The sequence below is a fragment of the Dioscorea cayenensis genome, chromosome 9 (assembly GCF_009730915.1).
Source record: "Dioscorea cayenensis subsp. rotundata cultivar TDr96_F1 chromosome 9, TDr96_F1_v2_PseudoChromosome.rev07_lg8_w22 25.fasta, whole genome shotgun sequence".
NCBI lineage: Eukaryota > Viridiplantae > Streptophyta > Magnoliopsida > Dioscoreales > Dioscoreaceae > Dioscorea > Dioscorea cayenensis.
In genome coordinates this window covers 29,729,464-29,746,333 of record NC_052479.1, presented here as the reverse complement: position 1 = coordinate 29,746,333, position 16,870 = coordinate 29,729,464, and the positions used below count along the sequence as shown (strand labels likewise).

The following is a 16,870-nucleotide window of genomic DNA, read 5'->3' as shown; positions in this document are numbered from 1 at the left end:
GAGGTACTCCATTGAATTATTTTGTCGGTTTGAATAGGAAGGAATATATATTTTAGATAAAATTATTTACAAGTCCCTGAAGTTTTCAACTTCATCAGCCATTTTTTTTAATAAATTTTCAACCTTTTATTTTTGTTTTTTTCTTTTTGATCCTTGTTCAAATATATATATATATATATATATATATATATATATACCCATAGATATAATTTTAAAAATAAATAATTTAAAAATCAGGATATTCCAGGAGGACTAGAAATTTGAGGAATTTTTTATGGAATTGGAAAAATTGGAGGGATTTTTTGGTAGTTTTTTTTAAAATTTTTTTAATAAAGCAATATTTTTAACAAATTAAAAGAAATTTTTATTTTGATTACTAAATTCAACAGATATTTTTATTTTAGCGTATTTGTTAAAGATTGTTTGAATTGATATTGATAAAAGCAAAAAACATTATGTAGTTTAGGGAATAGAAATATTTTTAGAAAATTTTAAAAAATTAATAACAAAAATTTTAAGGATCATCCCTTCATTTTTTATCATCTACAATAAAAAAAAATCATAAATTTTCTCAAAAATAAAAAAATAAAAAAATGTAAATATGTAATTTTTGGAAGGAAATTTTTTATTTGTCCTTAAACCCAAAATGTTTTACTCTGAAACCCTGAAAAGGGCAATTCCGTCATTTTGGGGAACAATATCGAGAAAGCAAGCTCTTCTTTTACTGATAAAAATCCCAACTTTTCGTCTTTTCTATCCTCTTTCAATCTCAAGCTCTCTCGGTCTCTCTCGCTGAGCTCTTCGTCTTGTCTTCCATGGCATCGACGAGCGCTCTATGCCCCTCGTTTCCCTCTGCTCGCATATGTAAGCAAGCGCTGCTCCTTCGCTCTCCATCGTTGTCTTTGATTGATGGTTTTTTGCTTTGATTCTGATTTCATAATCCATTTCCATACCTTTTCATACTTTTGTTGCTATAATTTGGTAATATGTTCTGTTTCTTTAGCTCTGGTTGGATTTGAGACTTTTTTGTTTGGTTAGGGCTTTTCCAGTGCTTGACTTATTGTTGCGTTTTTTTAGTGAAATTATGCTTGTGAAGGTTTGATTTTGGGTGGTGAATTTTTCTTTCTTGTTAATTTTTATGGTTTTAAGATCTAAGAGTGTGAATACATAGGTCTGATATGCTTAATAATTCATTGAAGATGGTTTATCAATTCCTTTCTTGAGGGGAATTTCATTGTCATGTCGCCTATCATAAAAGTTGAAGTTAACTTCAATCTGTAAATTTCTTGACAATTTTTACATGGTATAACTGTAAATCTGATCTTGCAGTTTTTGATTGTAAATGTATATTTGGATCTTTGATTGTGATTGGCTTCATCTGCCTGCTATGGTTAATGTGTCTAATTGTAGGCATTGATGTGAATCTTTATGTAGCTTATTGTGTAAACCTAAAGATGTGCATGTGCGCATGTCCATGCACACTTGCTATCAGTAAAGCACTAAATCGTTGACCTAAAGGTGACTCTAGACCTGGATTATCACATGCTTGTGAACATCTTATTCATATCTTCTTCAGGTCACAGGCTAAACACAAAAATTCATGTGGGCACTCCGTTATTAGCATGGCAAAATAGCAAGAAGTCTTCCATTAGGAGGTCATTTCAGATATATGGTTTGTTTGGTGGAAAGAAGGAGAAGAATGAGAATAGTGATGACACATCATCAAAGGTGAGCAAGCTAGGTTGATCATATTTATTTTTGTCAATATAATATCATCCTTTGTTCTTCATGTCTGTTTTAGTAAATGTAAAAACTGCATGTAGTTTGATGTTGTAAATGTAATTGCTTTACTGATCCAAACTGTCAAGAATGGTTAAGTTTGCATAAAAAAGATACCTCAATTTTCTTTAATATTTCCTTTTTGGAAGATACTGGAGCGAAACAATCAACCTATTGATATTGGAATGGGAAAAAGAAAAATACAAATTTTCTCTCACTTTCTTAGGTATTAATACTAATTCCCCCCAGGTGGGGGATTTTTTTTTTTTTGTCCTTTTCCATATTGGATTATCTATCATTCATATTCATTCTGACAGTAAGGAAATCTCCTGTGGTTTGGTGGGTAAATATTCTTGCTTTATGATCCAAATGCGGCAAGTTTCCATTGAAAAGATATCTCCATGCACAATGTGTTTTGCTTGCACTTGAGTGGTCTTACCCATGTGCTGAGTTCTGCCTTCTAATTCCCATACCTTATAATATATACCCATTGTGAAAAGCATAAGTGATTGGTACATTCCTAAATCAAACCAGTAAAGACAAGGAGCAAATGGCAAAATAAAATTTTTTTTGGTTATTCATGTGTTATTAAAACTGACTGGTTCACACTGGTTGCAATTAAACTTGATTTTATTTTGTTCCCTTGTGAAGTTTGATTAAAGTTGTCCCCATCTATAATATTTAGCCTACACTATTATGTTTTTACTGCTGCATCAATTACTAAAGCAATTTGGTTTATCACAAATTTCTACTTTCAGTTTTAGACATGGTGCTAGTTCACAAATGTTGTCCAGATGATCTAGTCTCAATGGAGCTGAAAGAGTTCATTTTCCATTATATGCCACAGCACTTTTTTTTTCTTTTTAAAATTCTTATATGGGTTATTTCAAGCAGTGTTTCTACTATTGTGAACCAGACTTTTATTTCATGAGAATATTGTACTTCATAGACCAAATGGTAAAGTATTTTTAGTGACAGCTAACCCAATTAGTTTTCAATCACTCATGCATAACATAGGCAGGTTTCTTGGGAAACATGCAAAACTTATATGAGACTGTTAAGAAGGCTCAAATGGTTGTCCAAGTAGAAGCTGTTCGCGTACAGAAAGAGCTAGCGGCGTACGTATAAGCTTGATTATTATTATTAATATTTTTTTTCTCAGACATCTTGGATATCACCTCAGTTTCTTCTATAATTTGCAGTGCTGAGTTTGATGGTTATTGTGAAGGTGAACTGATTAAGGTATGCCTAGAGCAAGATTTTTACTTCGTAAAACTTAATACTCAAAACACACACACACACACACACACACACACACACACACACACACAATCACTTATGTAACAAATAATTTGATTTAGCTACTACCTCACATCTTGCGGTAGAATCAAAGAAACATGTTGGAATAATAATGATCCGCTCTTGCTCTTTTCACCTAATATTTGTTTCTGTTTCTGTTTTATGCTTTCGATGTATGTGAATGTGGCCAGATGTGGTTTTTGAAATGGCACTGTATTTATTTTTTCATTCTTTTACCAGGTAACTCTTTCTGGGAATCAACAACCTATACGCACTGAAATCACTGAGGCTGCTATGGAGTTAGGACCTGAAGTAAGTGATCTTACTGTTGTTTCTGACATTTGAGTAATACCTAATCTTTCCTATCATGAAGTCATATTTAAATTTGACCAGGCTTTTTCCATAGAGTGTTCTTGTAATAATATAAGGTTGAAAACTTTTGAATACTTTCCGATCTCACATTGCTATGCAAGTTTAGCATCTTGTTTTTTAGGCGGAAGAAGATACGTGGAATTTCAAAAAGGTTGTTACATTCATACTGAGATTGTCCATATCCGCTTCTCGGCTTTTTCTCACTTGCAACTTGGACAAATTGTTTTTCTTTACGAAACTTATCTATAATATTATATCATTGTTTTATCTGATATTCTCCTAGAAATACTGACAATTTAAGTTAATTACATTTTGTCCTTGCAGAAACTTTCCTTGTTGGTAACTGAAGCATACAAAGATGCACACCAGAAGAGTGTTCAAGTGAGAAACTCATCTTCTCACAAACTGAAGTTTTCACTTATGTTTTTCATTTGTTTCTTTTGGTCTTTACTGAAAGATCGACTTGTTCTTCATTTCCAGGCGATGAAAGAACGAATGAGCAATCTCGCACAGAGCCTCGGAATGCCACCAAACCTCGGCGAAGGACTCAAGTAATCATCAAAGGATCAAAACTTTCGAATTCTTCGATCAAGGAATGAATGCACTTCAAAATTTTGTATGCTAAATTATTCTACATGCATCTCCTGATGACCTCCTTTTGAGAATTGTTTGTTTAGTTAGCAATGTCTGAAAACCCTAAAAACTTTGTTGGTTTTTTTACATTATTGTAACATTCTCATCATGTACTACAGAGCTTTTTTTCTCTTTTTTTTTTTGAATAATTTATTTGGGATTCAATTCATTTTGACTGGCAGGTGTGCAACTAGAATCTAAATTCAAATTTTACAAGGGTGTTTTTGCATATGGAGAAATTACTTTATAATTATGTTTAGAAGAAATTTGTTTACAACCATCCCCTTATAAAAAGTTCATAATTGTGTGTATATATATCTTTGAAAATATTAATATTGTTGTATTTATTTTTTTTTAAAAAAGAATGATGACAAATATTGCTATCTGGTTAAATAAAGAAAAATATTAATTATTTTTTAAGTTGAAAAATAATCGTTCAATGTCATTAAATTTACCAAAATTATCATTGATAATAAACCACTTTTTGTAGGGGTATATATGCATATTTCCGTTTCATATCTTCAGGGACTAATACACCAAGTGAAAAAAAAAAGAGGGACTAACCACTAAGATTTCAAAAAAATAAATCTCGACCGTTGAATCATCTCGAGATATACAACGAAGACTTGATCTCGAACTAAATGGATCGCTGAGCTACATAATTATCATAACACCCTCAAAACTTGCACTAATTCCCGTTGGATCCTCACCGCCTTTTTCTCTTCTTCAGCTTCTTCTTCTCTCTCGATCCTTTGTTTCGATCTCCAAACCCTCGTCAATGGCGGACGCCATGGAGCCTCTCCTCCCGCGCAAGCCCTCCGTATCCACCTCCGGCACCGCGGCCGCCGCCTCCCGCCGCCCTCTGTTCCAGGGCATGGACTTTCTTGGGCTGAAGAAGCGTGGCCAGGGCCTTCGCTCTTGGATCCGCGTTGATGCCGCCACTGGGAACTCCCAGATTATTGAGGTCGATAAATTCACTATGATGAGGCGGTGCGATCTCCCGGCCCGTGATCTCCGGCTCCTCGATCCCCTCTTCGTGTACCCTTCGACTATCCTTGGCCGTGAGAAGGCTATCGTCGTGAATCTCGAGCAGATCCGATGCATTATTACTGCCGATGAGGTCCTACTTTTGAATTCTTTGGATAGCTATGTGTTGCAGTATGTTGTTGAGTTGCAGCGGAGGATTGCGGCGCACTCGTCGGACGCTTCGGCCGCGTCCCCTGATTACTTGCCGTTTGAGTTCCGGGCTCTGGAGGTCGCGCTTGATGCGGCTTGCACCTTTCTAGATGCCCAGGTGCGTCTTGCTTTCTCGATTTTGGTTGCTTTGTAGTAAGGGTTTGTTTTGATTTTGGTGGGAATTCCTGATGGAGTTCTTACGATTTGAGAATTCGATGATATTAAAGCTTCCTGTTTTAGCTCTTGTCTAGTATTTGTTTTGATAGCTTGAGGTAATTGGAATAGAGAAAAGAATTCTAGGGTTTCTAAATTTGTGAAAGAAAAAGCCTATATGTACATTTTGTTATTGTTTTAGTATTCGGTGTTTGAAAAGTTCACTTTTTTAGACGAGACACTGGTTTTCAAGGGGTTGGTACAAGTAGGGGGATGACACATGTATTCTACTGATTTATATAAGATACATTATCATAAGATTTTGTTGCCATTTTGTCAATGTTTTTGGGATTCTCATACTTTGGAATTGAGCTTTCAAAGTTAATCTTACTTTATTGGTGTTGTACTGTTTCTTAGAAACAGTGATAGTTGGGGAGAGAACATCGTATGAGTATATACAAGGCACCAGAACTGGACTCTTACTTTTGTAGTTTGTCTTTCTTGCTGTTCCGATGGTCTGTGTTTCCTACTTATTTGTTGCATGCTCTACGTCAGTGTAAGCAAGGGACAAGAAGTGAGATAAATTCTTTGGTTAAGGTTCTTAATTGTCCTTTGGAGTTTTATTGTCAGATTTGAAAATCTCACTTTTGTTTGTATCTTATATTTTGTTTGGTGATGGATTGTTAATGGGCTATGGTCACCGGATGGTACATACTGAGGTTTAGTGAAGCTGATAGATATGGTGTTGGGATAACTTTAATTAAAATCTAGTGGATTTAGCAAAAATGCGATCGTCTCTCTTGGTATGCTAGTACCAATCAAACCTGTTTAGCATCTGAATACCAAAAACTTCCTTTTCTATGCAAATTGTCTCAAAATAAAAATAAATGGTGTCCTTATGTGTCTTTTTTGTTGTCATGATGAATCCATGTGCCATGAATTTTTATTTGAATATGGCTGGTCGGTTCTTACTACAATCAATATATAACTTGCTCTTATCAAAGTCAATGTTAGTGGGCCGCTACGCACATGTAACATTGTCAGAATCTAATGTTGTCTGAGGCTCCCAAAAGTGGGGCTCTGATTAGCTTTTGTCCAAACCTAGGGAATTCATCAAAATTGAGAGTAGGCCTTATCTTGATAAGGTACTGATTGAACCTATTTGTCATCTCAAAAGCTAGATAGCTTGCTTTTATGCTTATTAACCGATAAGAAATGGCAAAACAGCTTGTCTCTTTTTCTTATGGCAGTTTCATGTATGAGGCACCTTAGATTGAATATGGCTAGTGGTTAGTGGGTTCTTACGAGTTTGAAGTGCAACTTCTTTTTGCTTGTAATTATTTAATGATTGACCCTCTTTTCTTTTCTGAGATCTGTGTAATTCTTTAGTTAGTTGAAATTAGGCATCAGATAAAGTTAATTAACTTGTTGAATATTTTTTCATGCCATGTAAATCATTATCTTAGCCAAGTTGCTATGTGCTTCGTGAGCTATTTATTATTTCCAATTGTTATCTGCGTTGGATGTATGCTTGATAGTACATCCAAGTTTAAGGCAGATTACATATGATCTCAGCTCTACTTGAAGTTCTCAGTGTTAGCATGAAGACGCTTGCTTCCTATGTCTGAAAAATATAATTCCATTTAAGCTTCATTGTAAGTTTTTTATTTTTTCCCAATTCTATTGCCTTAAGCAGGCAGCTGAATTAGAAATTGAAGCATACCCCTTGTTAGATGAGTTGACATCAAAGATCAGTACTCTAAACCTAGAACGTGTGCGTCGTCTGAAAAGCAGACTTGTTGCATTGACAAGGAGAGTTCAAAAGGTAAATGTGCCTGCCTATCTTTGCTCATCTACTTTGTGGAGATCCATACCTGCTTTGAAGTTGAAGCTTGTTTATTTAGGTAAGGGATGAGATTGAGCAATTAATGGATGATGATGGGGATATGGCTGAGATGTATCTTACTGAGAAGAAGAGGAGAATGGAATCATCATTTTATGGTGAACAGTCTTTAAATGGATACGGCTCAACAGGGGGTGCATTATCGGTTTCTGCTCCGGTTTCTCCGGTCTCATCACCACCTGAATCAAGAAGGCTTGAGAAAACCTTTAGCCTTTCCAGAAGCCGGCATGAAAGTATGAAAAGTTCAGACACCAATTCTGAAAACATAGAAGAATTGGAGATGTTGTTGGAAGCTTATTTTGTGGTCATTGATAGTACTCTGAACAAGTTAACCTCTGTAAGTACTACCTATCAGCACTACTTCAACTTAAATTTGCATCTTCTTTATAGGTTAATTTGCAATATTTAAAGTTGGCTTTTCTTATTTTTTGCAGCTTAAAGAGTATATTGATGATACAGAAGATTTCATTAATATTCAGCTGGTATGTCTTATTATTCCAACTGATGTTTTGATATTTTGGTTACTTACATGTTATGCTGTGAAAAACAGCACCTACTTGCTAGTGATCTTTCTCGAAAGCCCTTAATCTGAAAGTAGGACATATTTCCTTTTGCTTGGTATATAAGATCATTTTATCACTTTGAGCTGTAACAGTCTTATTTTTGATAAATTATGTCATTTTTTGGCATGAAATGGCTTGTTAGCAACAATAATATCTCTCTTCTATTTTGGCCTAATGGAAAAAAGGGGTTATTTTATATTTATCCTTATCCAAGTCTGCCTATTATTTTAAAATATCTTTGGAGTTGTATGTATATAGTCTTTCACTGATCATATCTTTTTTATGTTCCTGTTATGCAAACTGACAAAGTCTGAGTAAGTGTTTTCCTTAGAAAGTCTTGTACCAAGAAATCTGGTCATCAGTGGACTCTTTTGAATACAGTGAAATTTTAAACTCATATAGTGATGCATCTCTGTGCTCGTTCTTGTGCATTTGTCTACATGGGAATCACATCCACTTTTTTTATCATTGTACAATATTAGCATCTTGTCTTGTGCATCATTCTTTTGTGTGTGTGTATATATTATCTTGTTTGTCTGATTTCCATCCAGATTTTCTTATACATGTTCACTTACAACCCGAAATTATCGGCAAGGGAAATGTTTTTCTAGCACCAAGCTTTTATCTGAGACGGCCATTGACACTCTTTTTCAGGACAATGTTCGGAACCAGCTGATCCAATTCGAGCTGCTACTGACAACCGCAACCTTCGTAGTTGCAATCTTCGGTGTCGTGGCGGGTATTTTCGGAATGAATTTTGAAGTACCATTATTTCAAAAACCAACTGCATTCCAGTGGGTGCTTATAATCACCGGCATATGCGGCGTAATCATCTTCTGTTCCTTCCTATGGTTCTTCAGGTACAAAAGATTAATGCCCTTGTAATTGCTCCTTTATGAGGAACTTAAAAAAAAAAAAAATAAGAATCCTCATCATATCTTGTTCTATGAGTTTTCACCAAAGAGTAGTTTTATCTATGTACAAAACAGACTTACCATCAAACTTTTCAAATGATCAATCATTTGGAAAATTTATTTGGTGAGTTTGTTTTGTACAAATATCATTGCTCTTAACTTTTGAGGGCTTCAAAGTTGGGGCTTGTTATTTTTTGTGCTCCCCATTGTATATATCATTCTTAGCCTGTATAAAATAAACTATGCTGTTGACAATTCAGCAATTGCATATTTGTTTCTATTCTTGAATTATTATCCTCACCTAATTATGTTCACTAAAATGCTTTTCATTCAAAGTTCACCTAATTTATGTTCACTAAAGCGCTTTTCATTCAAAGTTCAAAAAGATGGTGTTATGATTCTATGTAGTGAAGTCATCTCGTTTGGTTTAGAACCCAAGTGATTCCCTAGTTCTCGTCCTGGTTCTCCCCTATCATAACCTAACACATATGATGTTGTTATTTTTTATGTTGTGTTTGGGTAACATGTGTCAGACAAGATTTCCTCAGTTTAGTTTTTCTTGCATTATTATCCTCACCTAATTATGTTCACTAAAATGCTTTTCATTCAAAGTTCACCTAATTTATGTTCACTAAAGCGCTTTTTATTCAAAGTTCAAAAGGATGGTGTTATGATTCTATGTAGTGAAGTCATCTCGTCTGGTTCGAACCAGAACCAAGTGATTCCCTAATTCTCGTCCTGGTTCTTTCTTATCATAACCTAACATATATGTTGTTATTTTTTTAAATGTTGTGTTTGGGTAACATGTGTCGGACAAGATTTCCTCAGTTTAGGGTTTTTCTCAAGGATGTATCATGGTGTACTCATTCTTATATATATTATAAGAAAAACACTCAATACTTGGGCGGGAATGTGCATGTATTACAATAATTGACAAATTATATTTTGTTTGTATACACCTTGACATACCATTCTTCCTTTTTTATGCATCTCTTTTAATTAAAAAATCAACTTAGCAAAGAATTAAATATATATATATATATATATATTTATCCTCTTTTCTGATAATCTTTGACACAAACACAGAGAATGTTAAACAATGAGGCAAAGGTTGGGGCAATCACAATCTCAGAAGCACGAAAGCAAATATTTATAGTACACAAGCATTTTGACAACTGCCTGCATATATATATATATATATATATAAAAAGCCAGCATTTTCTTGAGTGCTATGCTCTGTCTTCAAATTCATGTCCCCCAATAATAATAATAATAATAAACACTTTTCCTTCCTGTTTTGTATGTGTATGTTCCAAACAACTGTTAAAGAGTCTCAACCTTAAACAGATCCCATAGCATAGATTGAGCATGCAGATCCATAATATCCATGGCAATTGCATTTTCTAGGTGTTATCTTCCATCTGCATTGACAAATTATCAATTAAGTGAAAACTCAAGATGAGGCAATTATTGCATCTAGTATTGATAGTACTACACCACAATCGAAAAATGTTTAGTATATATGTTCTACCTGAATATGATACCGGAATATAAAAGAGTCAAATAATAATTGGTTCAATACCATAAGTTGATTATTTGCCTGCATTTCAATCTCATATAATGCTTAACATCATTTAAAAAACCAACTTTTTTTCCCCCTTATATGCCATAAATCTATACAGAGTCTGGATCTATTGATAATTAAACCATAAAGGAAGGAATACAAAAAGATGTCATTACTAAGGGAATCTTCGTTTACAATGTTCCAGATAAATAATTGGTAGAACACTGAATAAATGTCAACTATTTTTGAAGAGGAATGTGTTCAGAGATGGTCATCAAGCCTTCTAAACATAAGCAAAAAGTTAGTTAGGCCCAATTAATAAATCTACTAAAGGAGATTGTGATCACTATGTTAATGTTCTAATGAAATATGCACTTCCAATTTAAGAAAAGCAAGATAAATCCTAATTTTAAATAACACAAATATTTGGTCTGCAAGTGAAACAAAAGTAACATGAGCAATTTATATTTAATTAATTAATTGTGCATGAACTGAACCTATAATTGAAGAAAAACACATGAAGCTTAACTGCACATAGCACATACCTTCTTAGGTAACATGGTCTTGGAGGCATCAGCTTCATGTTACAAGGATAATGCTTCTCCTTAAATGCTTCAAGGACAACTAAAGTTGATCTCATCCAAACAATATTGAAACTGGTAAGAATGTGCTAAAGACTTTATGTAAATAATTCTACAATCCTTGAGCTAAAAAAAAATAAATCACACTTTGACCAAAAAAAGTATACAAGATAATTTATGATCCAACTAAGAGTTCTCAATAAAAATGTTTCCCACAAACTGAGGATCATATCAAGCCTGTCTCTCTGATGTGCAAATGTAATTCTTACAAACTGATTCCCGAAACCATGTACCAAGCATGCAGAAGATCCCCAACACTTCATGTCACAACGATATAGTATCCAATGCAATATATGTCTTATTGTTCAAGCAACTACCAAAATATATTCAAAGCTCACATTTTGCATTAATAAATCTCCTCAGAAGACAGCAAACTAGTTTAAAGCCCATTAGCTCAGAACCTGAAATCTTGAAACTGATAATGAATTGTATGCCACACAAAATATAAACTTCTACCAAGCTCTCCCAAATCATGGGGCTTGCTGGCATAACCATGTCAAGCCATATAACCAATCATACAATTGCCCTCTTCTTGGCCACTCCCTACAACAAACCTCCTCTAGCAGTCCCAAACACTACAGATATCTCCCATTCCTTCAAATAAGCTTCCCAAAGTCACATTAAACAGCAGTCCCAGTTATGGGACTGGTACAACCAATGCAAATGGCCGTGCCTATCAGCGCACACCTCTTGCGCACTGCCCTGCACCTGAGGCCAGCCTCCAAATTCTCATCCCTGCAAATCTTCTATGAGAAAGGCCAGTAGCTCAGCACGTCTGTCCTGATAATAAGCAATCCTAATCATGGGGTTGGCAAAGCCAATGCAAACCGCCGAGCAAATCATCATACACCTTCTTCTCCATGGCTCCATCCCTCCGACCAAGCTCTTCCAACAACTCAAATGCATGCTCAGACTTCCCATCCCTACACATCTCCTCCAGCAATGTCCGATAACTCAACACATCCGGCCGCATCCCATTCCTCAACATATCAAACAACACCTCCACTCCTTCCTCAAACCACCTCTCCATTGCCAAGCTACAAATCATCGACACATAAACACTGCTAGTTGGCACAAAGCCCTTCTCCCTCATCTCCTTGAAAAACCCTAATCCCTCTCTGATCCTCCCCTTCTCACAAAATCCTTTGGCAATGTACCCATAACTATACTCATTTGGTTCACAGTTATACAAAGCCATCTCCTTGAAAACCCTAATGGCATCATCCATTTCAAGGCATTTTGAATAAGCCTTGATAATCAAATTGAGAGCATAAGTATCAGGGATTATACCAGAGGCCTTCATCTGCCGGACTAAGGACTTCACGGAATGGAGATGAATATGGGAAACTGGAGGCTTTCCAAAGCGCTTGACAATGGCACCGAGGAGCATCGAGTAGGTCTCAATGGAGGGCTTCGAGGATTTGCGCATCTTCTTGAAGGCATCGAAGGCCTGAGAAAGGAGATGACGGCGAGAGCAGCAGAAGTGGATGATGGTGTTGTATAAAGGAGGATCAGGGGTGCAGGCACCGGAGAGAGCTTCGGAGATGAGTGACTCAGCGGCGGAGAAGCGACGGGAGGAGATAAGCGTGCGAATGAGAGAGTGGTAGAGGGAGGCATCGGGGCGGAATCCAGGGCGGATACAAGCCCAACGGAAGAGATCGAGGGCGAGGTCGGGGTCGGCGGTGGAGCTGAGAACATCGGTGAGGTCGGCGGGGGTGAAGCCGGGATGGAGACTGGAAACCAAGGCATTGAAATGGGATTCCGATGGCGTCCGAGATCTAGGGCCATAGTTTACAGAGGACGCAGAGGAGGAGGAGAAGAAGGAGAGGAGAAATCTAGGGTTAGGGTTAAGGGTTTCGAGGAAGGAGAAGGAGATGGAGTTTGGGGACGAAGAAGAGAAGCCGTTTCCCAACGATTCCCATTTGGGAAACGAATTGAATTGAAGAAAGCGTGAGCTCTTATATACGATTCCATTGGGTTCGGATTCGGATTCGGATCCAACCAACTGAACCCGATAAGGTCTGCCCGACAGTGAACCAGGGTTTGGATCCAATGGATGAAACCCTTTAACCCGATAGATAACCCGATAGCAGTCGCAAAGCACGGTGATAGATGGTGAGTTCGGGTTAAGATCCGATTAATGAAAACCCGATAGATAACTAGTTCTTTTGCGTTTCGGGTTCGGGATGGTATTGCACCCGATAGTGTAAACGGTTTCGGATCTAACCAGTAATACCCCGATAACCCGGTTCGATTTGGGTTCTCTTTCTTCTTCTCTTTCCCTCTTCTCATCATCGTTTCTAATGAAGTAGGGTTAGGGTTAGGGTTTCGGATTGAACGGGAGAAGAGTTCGAGGATTGATCCATGGTGTTGAGAATTGAGGGAGACAAAGATGGCGAGGAGATCAGGGAAGAAGATTGCCTGTGGCTCTTGCTTCTCCAGGAGGCAAAGAGCGGCCAAGCGGATCGAGATGCTACCAATTGTTGCATCGCCGACTAACCCTAACCCTAACCCTAGCCCTAGTCCCTTGAATCCGTCCAAGAACCATGGCAATTCGGCTCCGGCGAAGGCCGGGAAGAAGAAGACTGGTTCTAGGCTTTGGATGCGGTTTGATCGGACGGGGAATTCGGACGTCGTGGAGTGGGACAAAAGTGCGATTCTGAAAAGAGTCTCGATCCCTGCCAGGGATCTCAGGATTCTTGGCCCTGTGTTCTCTCAATCTTCTAACATTCTCGGTGAGCTCTACTTCCCAATTCATGGTTTCTCGTTTATTCGATCTTGATTTAAAAAAATTAAAAAAAAATATTTTTGTGGTTTCCTTCTTAATTGTATCTAGATATAAAGGAATTGGAAGAATTTTAGGACAAAATTGTGATGTTTTGAAGCTGAATTCTTGATTCCATTGAGAAGGAGATGACTTTGGTTTGATCATTAGTTCAGAATGATAAAATGTGAAATTTAAGTAGCTTAAATGCTGTAATTGGAACCCTAGGGCATATTAACATTTGAATTATGAGTCAGTATGGCCAAAACGTTGGTGTACCCTTCTTGTCAGAGAATATGGATTCAAATAAAATTTAGTTCTTTGAGCATACACCATTGTCCTTTTGATTGTGATTATAGTAAGATTTTGTGAGCTAGAGGAAAATGATTTACATTTTACACAAATATAGGATGCTCATTTCGACGAAGACACTGAGCAGTAATACAAATTTGTTTAGCATTTTGTTTTCCTCTTGTGAAATGCTTGTTTTCTTTGTCGTTTCTTATTGATAATTTTGGAATAATGCTCATTTTAATTAGCAGATGCTTAGAACCTTGGAATTAGTCTTGCTCATAAAATTGACTCATACTTGTTTGTAATCATGGTTCTTGGTGTTATGTTAATAATTTTAAATGGGGTTTTGTTAATCTGTTTTTGGTCTTTTGATACTTGGACATATTTCAGCGAGGGATAAAGCTATGGTTGTTAATCTAGAGTTCATAAAGGCCATTGTTACTGCTGATGAAGTGCTCCTACTGGATCCACTTTCTCAGGAGGTTATTCCGTTTGTGGATCAACTGAAGCAACAGCTATCTTCAAAGAGTCCATTTAGAATTCATGAGACCGGACATGAAGCAGTACAAGCCAAAGGATTGTCTTTGACTGGCGGACAGTGGCTTGCTGCTAATGAGGCCGCTGAAGGTGAAACTGAACTTCCATTTGAGTTTCAGATTCTGGAGATTGCACTGGAATCTGTATGCTCGTATTTGGACTCTAATGTTGCTGATCTTGAGAGGGATGCATATCCTATTCTGGATGAATTGGCTATGAATGTTAGCACAAAGAATCTTGAGCGTGTGAGGAGTTTAAAAAGCAATCTAACTCGTTTGCTTGCTCGCGTTCAGAAGGTATGTGTTAGGAGTTTTGTTTACATTTTCATTTACTATTTGTTTACTATTCTGTTTTTTTTTCATTGAAGAAAACTACTGTCATGTCTCTTTCTAGCCAGACAATATCTTTTATCATCCTTATTACATTATTTCTCAACTCAAATTGAATATTTGATTCTATGGTTACACCTAGCATCTCATATTAAGATGACAATGTTAGGAAATTAACAGGAACTCTCTCAAAACATGTAAAATAAGCCCCATAAGACTTGAAGTTTGTTCGAAGAGATTTACTTAGAACATCAAGGATGATCGCTGGCTAGATGATATAACAAGTAGAGAATAGTGACTGCTCTAAATTCCTTAGTAATATCTTTTATTTTCCATTTGTCAGAAACTATGAAACAATGCATTGTGTTCAAAAGCAAAAATCTCTAGAAATGTTAGTGTGCTGCTGGTTGAATTTCTTTATGGACCGGCAGATAATCTTGATTGTGATTGTTTCTTATAATGCTCAAGATACCCATGTCTCCTTCAGGTCAGAGATGAAATTGAACATCTCTTGGATGATAATGAAGACATGGCACATTTATATTTAACTAGGAAGCAGATGCAGTGTCAACAGTTTGAAGCCCTGATGGCATCCGCTGCTTCAAACAACATTGTTGTCCCTGCAGTTCCCCACATGTCGAGGCTCAACTCTAATGCCCACGGCAGTGCAAGCATTGTGACCAGTATCTACTCTGATGATAATGACGTGGAGGATCTGGAGATGTTGCTCGAGGCTTATTTCATGCAGCTAGATGGCACCCGCAACAAAATTTTGTCGGTCCGTATTCCTTTTATCATTAGCATCTTCACTTTGACCCAGCATCATCGGTTCAATCTATATTTTTGCAATCACAGGTGCGGGAATACATCGATGACACCGAAGACTACGTCAATATCCAGCTTGACAACCAGCGTAACGAACTCATCCAGCTTCAGCTGATATTAACAATAGCATCATTTGCCATTGCAATAAACACCTTAATAGTCGGAATCTTCGCCATGAATATACCATGCAATTTATATTATGTGCAAAACTTTTTCGAGCCCTTCGTTGGGGGCACATCGGCAGGCTGTTTCTTGATCTTTTTGCTCATGCTAGGCTATGCAAGATGGAAGAAATTGCTCGGTCCGTAAATGTATATCTATATACATATATACATATGTTGTGTGTTGTGTGATTTCTGAAATAAGTTTGAAGTGAATGTAATTTGGATCAGTTATATGTTAAGGCTGAAGTGTTTGTTGTAGATGTTCTTGTTATTCAGGGATGCAAAATTTTCCACCTGAATTTTATTAACCATGCATGTTAACTTGTGTAATAACAACCGTTTGCATACCCAAAAGGGAATAAACAAAGTAAATTTCTTCTTTTTTTTTTTTTAATTTTATTTTTTTATGTTTCCTTGTTACCATGTATAATTTGTATTTTGAGCCACTTGGTTTTGCAAACTATTTACTGTACACCTATATAAATTGAAATTAGGGATGTGATTAAAAAAATTATTTTTTGGATCAAAATAGTCCCGTTAGTTTGTGTTTTCTGTTTTTTTAGTCTTTTAATATAAAATCTGTTTTTTTGGTCTTTGTATTTGCATATTTTTGTTCTTTTGATTCCTCCAATTGACGGAGTTGTTTTTTTGGTCCTTCTAGCTGATGAACTAGAGGGATCAAAAAGACAAAAATGTATAAATACAAAAACAAAAAAGACGGATTTTATATTAAAACGACTAACAGAGCGAAAAATGCAAAATAAAAAAATCATTTTGATATTTATACCTATTTTTTTTTTATAATAGATGTGTGTTTACAGATACAGTGATATGCCAACCATTTTATATAAATTGTGTACATCCACAAACCATAAACTCAACTAACATCCAGAAATCATAAATAAATGAAAAAAAAATATATATATACAAAGCTGAAAATAGATCACAAACAATAAAAAA

General features: G+C 36.2%; 4 protein-coding genes across 4 annotated transcripts; 3 read left to right on the top strand and 1 right to left on the bottom strand.

Moving 5' to 3' along the window:
* The first annotated feature begins 735 nt into the window (after positions 1–735).
* LOC120269524 (nucleoid-associated protein At4g30620, chloroplastic-like) lies at positions 736–4,232 on the top strand. Its single transcript, XM_039276867.1, has 7 exons — positions 736–864; positions 1,577–1,728; positions 2,797–2,897; positions 2,982–3,021; positions 3,319–3,390; positions 3,775–3,831; positions 3,931–4,232. Exons 1-7 carry the CDS (start codon positions 816–818, stop codon positions 4,003–4,005), a joined length of 546 nt encoding a protein of 181 aa, XP_039132801.1. The 5' UTR covers positions 736–815; the 3' UTR covers positions 4,006–4,232.
* A 522-nt stretch (positions 4,233–4,754) lies between these two features.
* Positions 4,755–9,072, top strand: LOC120269273 (magnesium transporter MRS2-1). The gene is made up of 5 exons (XM_039276605.1): positions 4,755–5,377; positions 7,109–7,237; positions 7,317–7,652; positions 7,750–7,797; positions 8,533–9,072. Exons 1-5 carry the CDS (start codon positions 4,862–4,864, stop codon positions 8,761–8,763), a joined length of 1,260 nt encoding a protein of 419 aa, XP_039132539.1. The 5' UTR covers positions 4,755–4,861; the 3' UTR covers positions 8,764–9,072.
* A 1,941-nt stretch (positions 9,073–11,013) lies between these two features.
* On the bottom strand, positions 11,014–13,292 carry LOC120268663 (pentatricopeptide repeat-containing protein At3g25210, mitochondrial). The gene is made up of 2 exons (XM_039275966.1): positions 13,196–13,292; positions 11,014–13,061 (listed from the first exon to the last, which is right to left on the bottom strand). The coding sequence occupies exons 1-2, from the start codon at positions 13,290–13,292 to the stop codon at positions 11,794–11,796; spliced, it is 1,365 nt and encodes a 454-aa protein (XP_039131900.1). The 3' UTR covers positions 11,014–11,793.
* LOC120269263 (putative magnesium transporter MRS2-G) lies at positions 13,273–16,291 on the top strand. Its single transcript, XM_039276595.1, has 4 exons — positions 13,273–13,732; positions 14,446–14,888; positions 15,409–15,699; positions 15,777–16,291. The coding sequence occupies exons 1-4, from the start codon at positions 13,390–13,392 to the stop codon at positions 16,053–16,055; spliced, it is 1,356 nt and encodes a 451-aa protein (XP_039132529.1). The 5' UTR covers positions 13,273–13,389; the 3' UTR covers positions 16,056–16,291.
* The last annotated feature ends 579 nt before the right edge of the window (positions 16,292–16,870 follow it).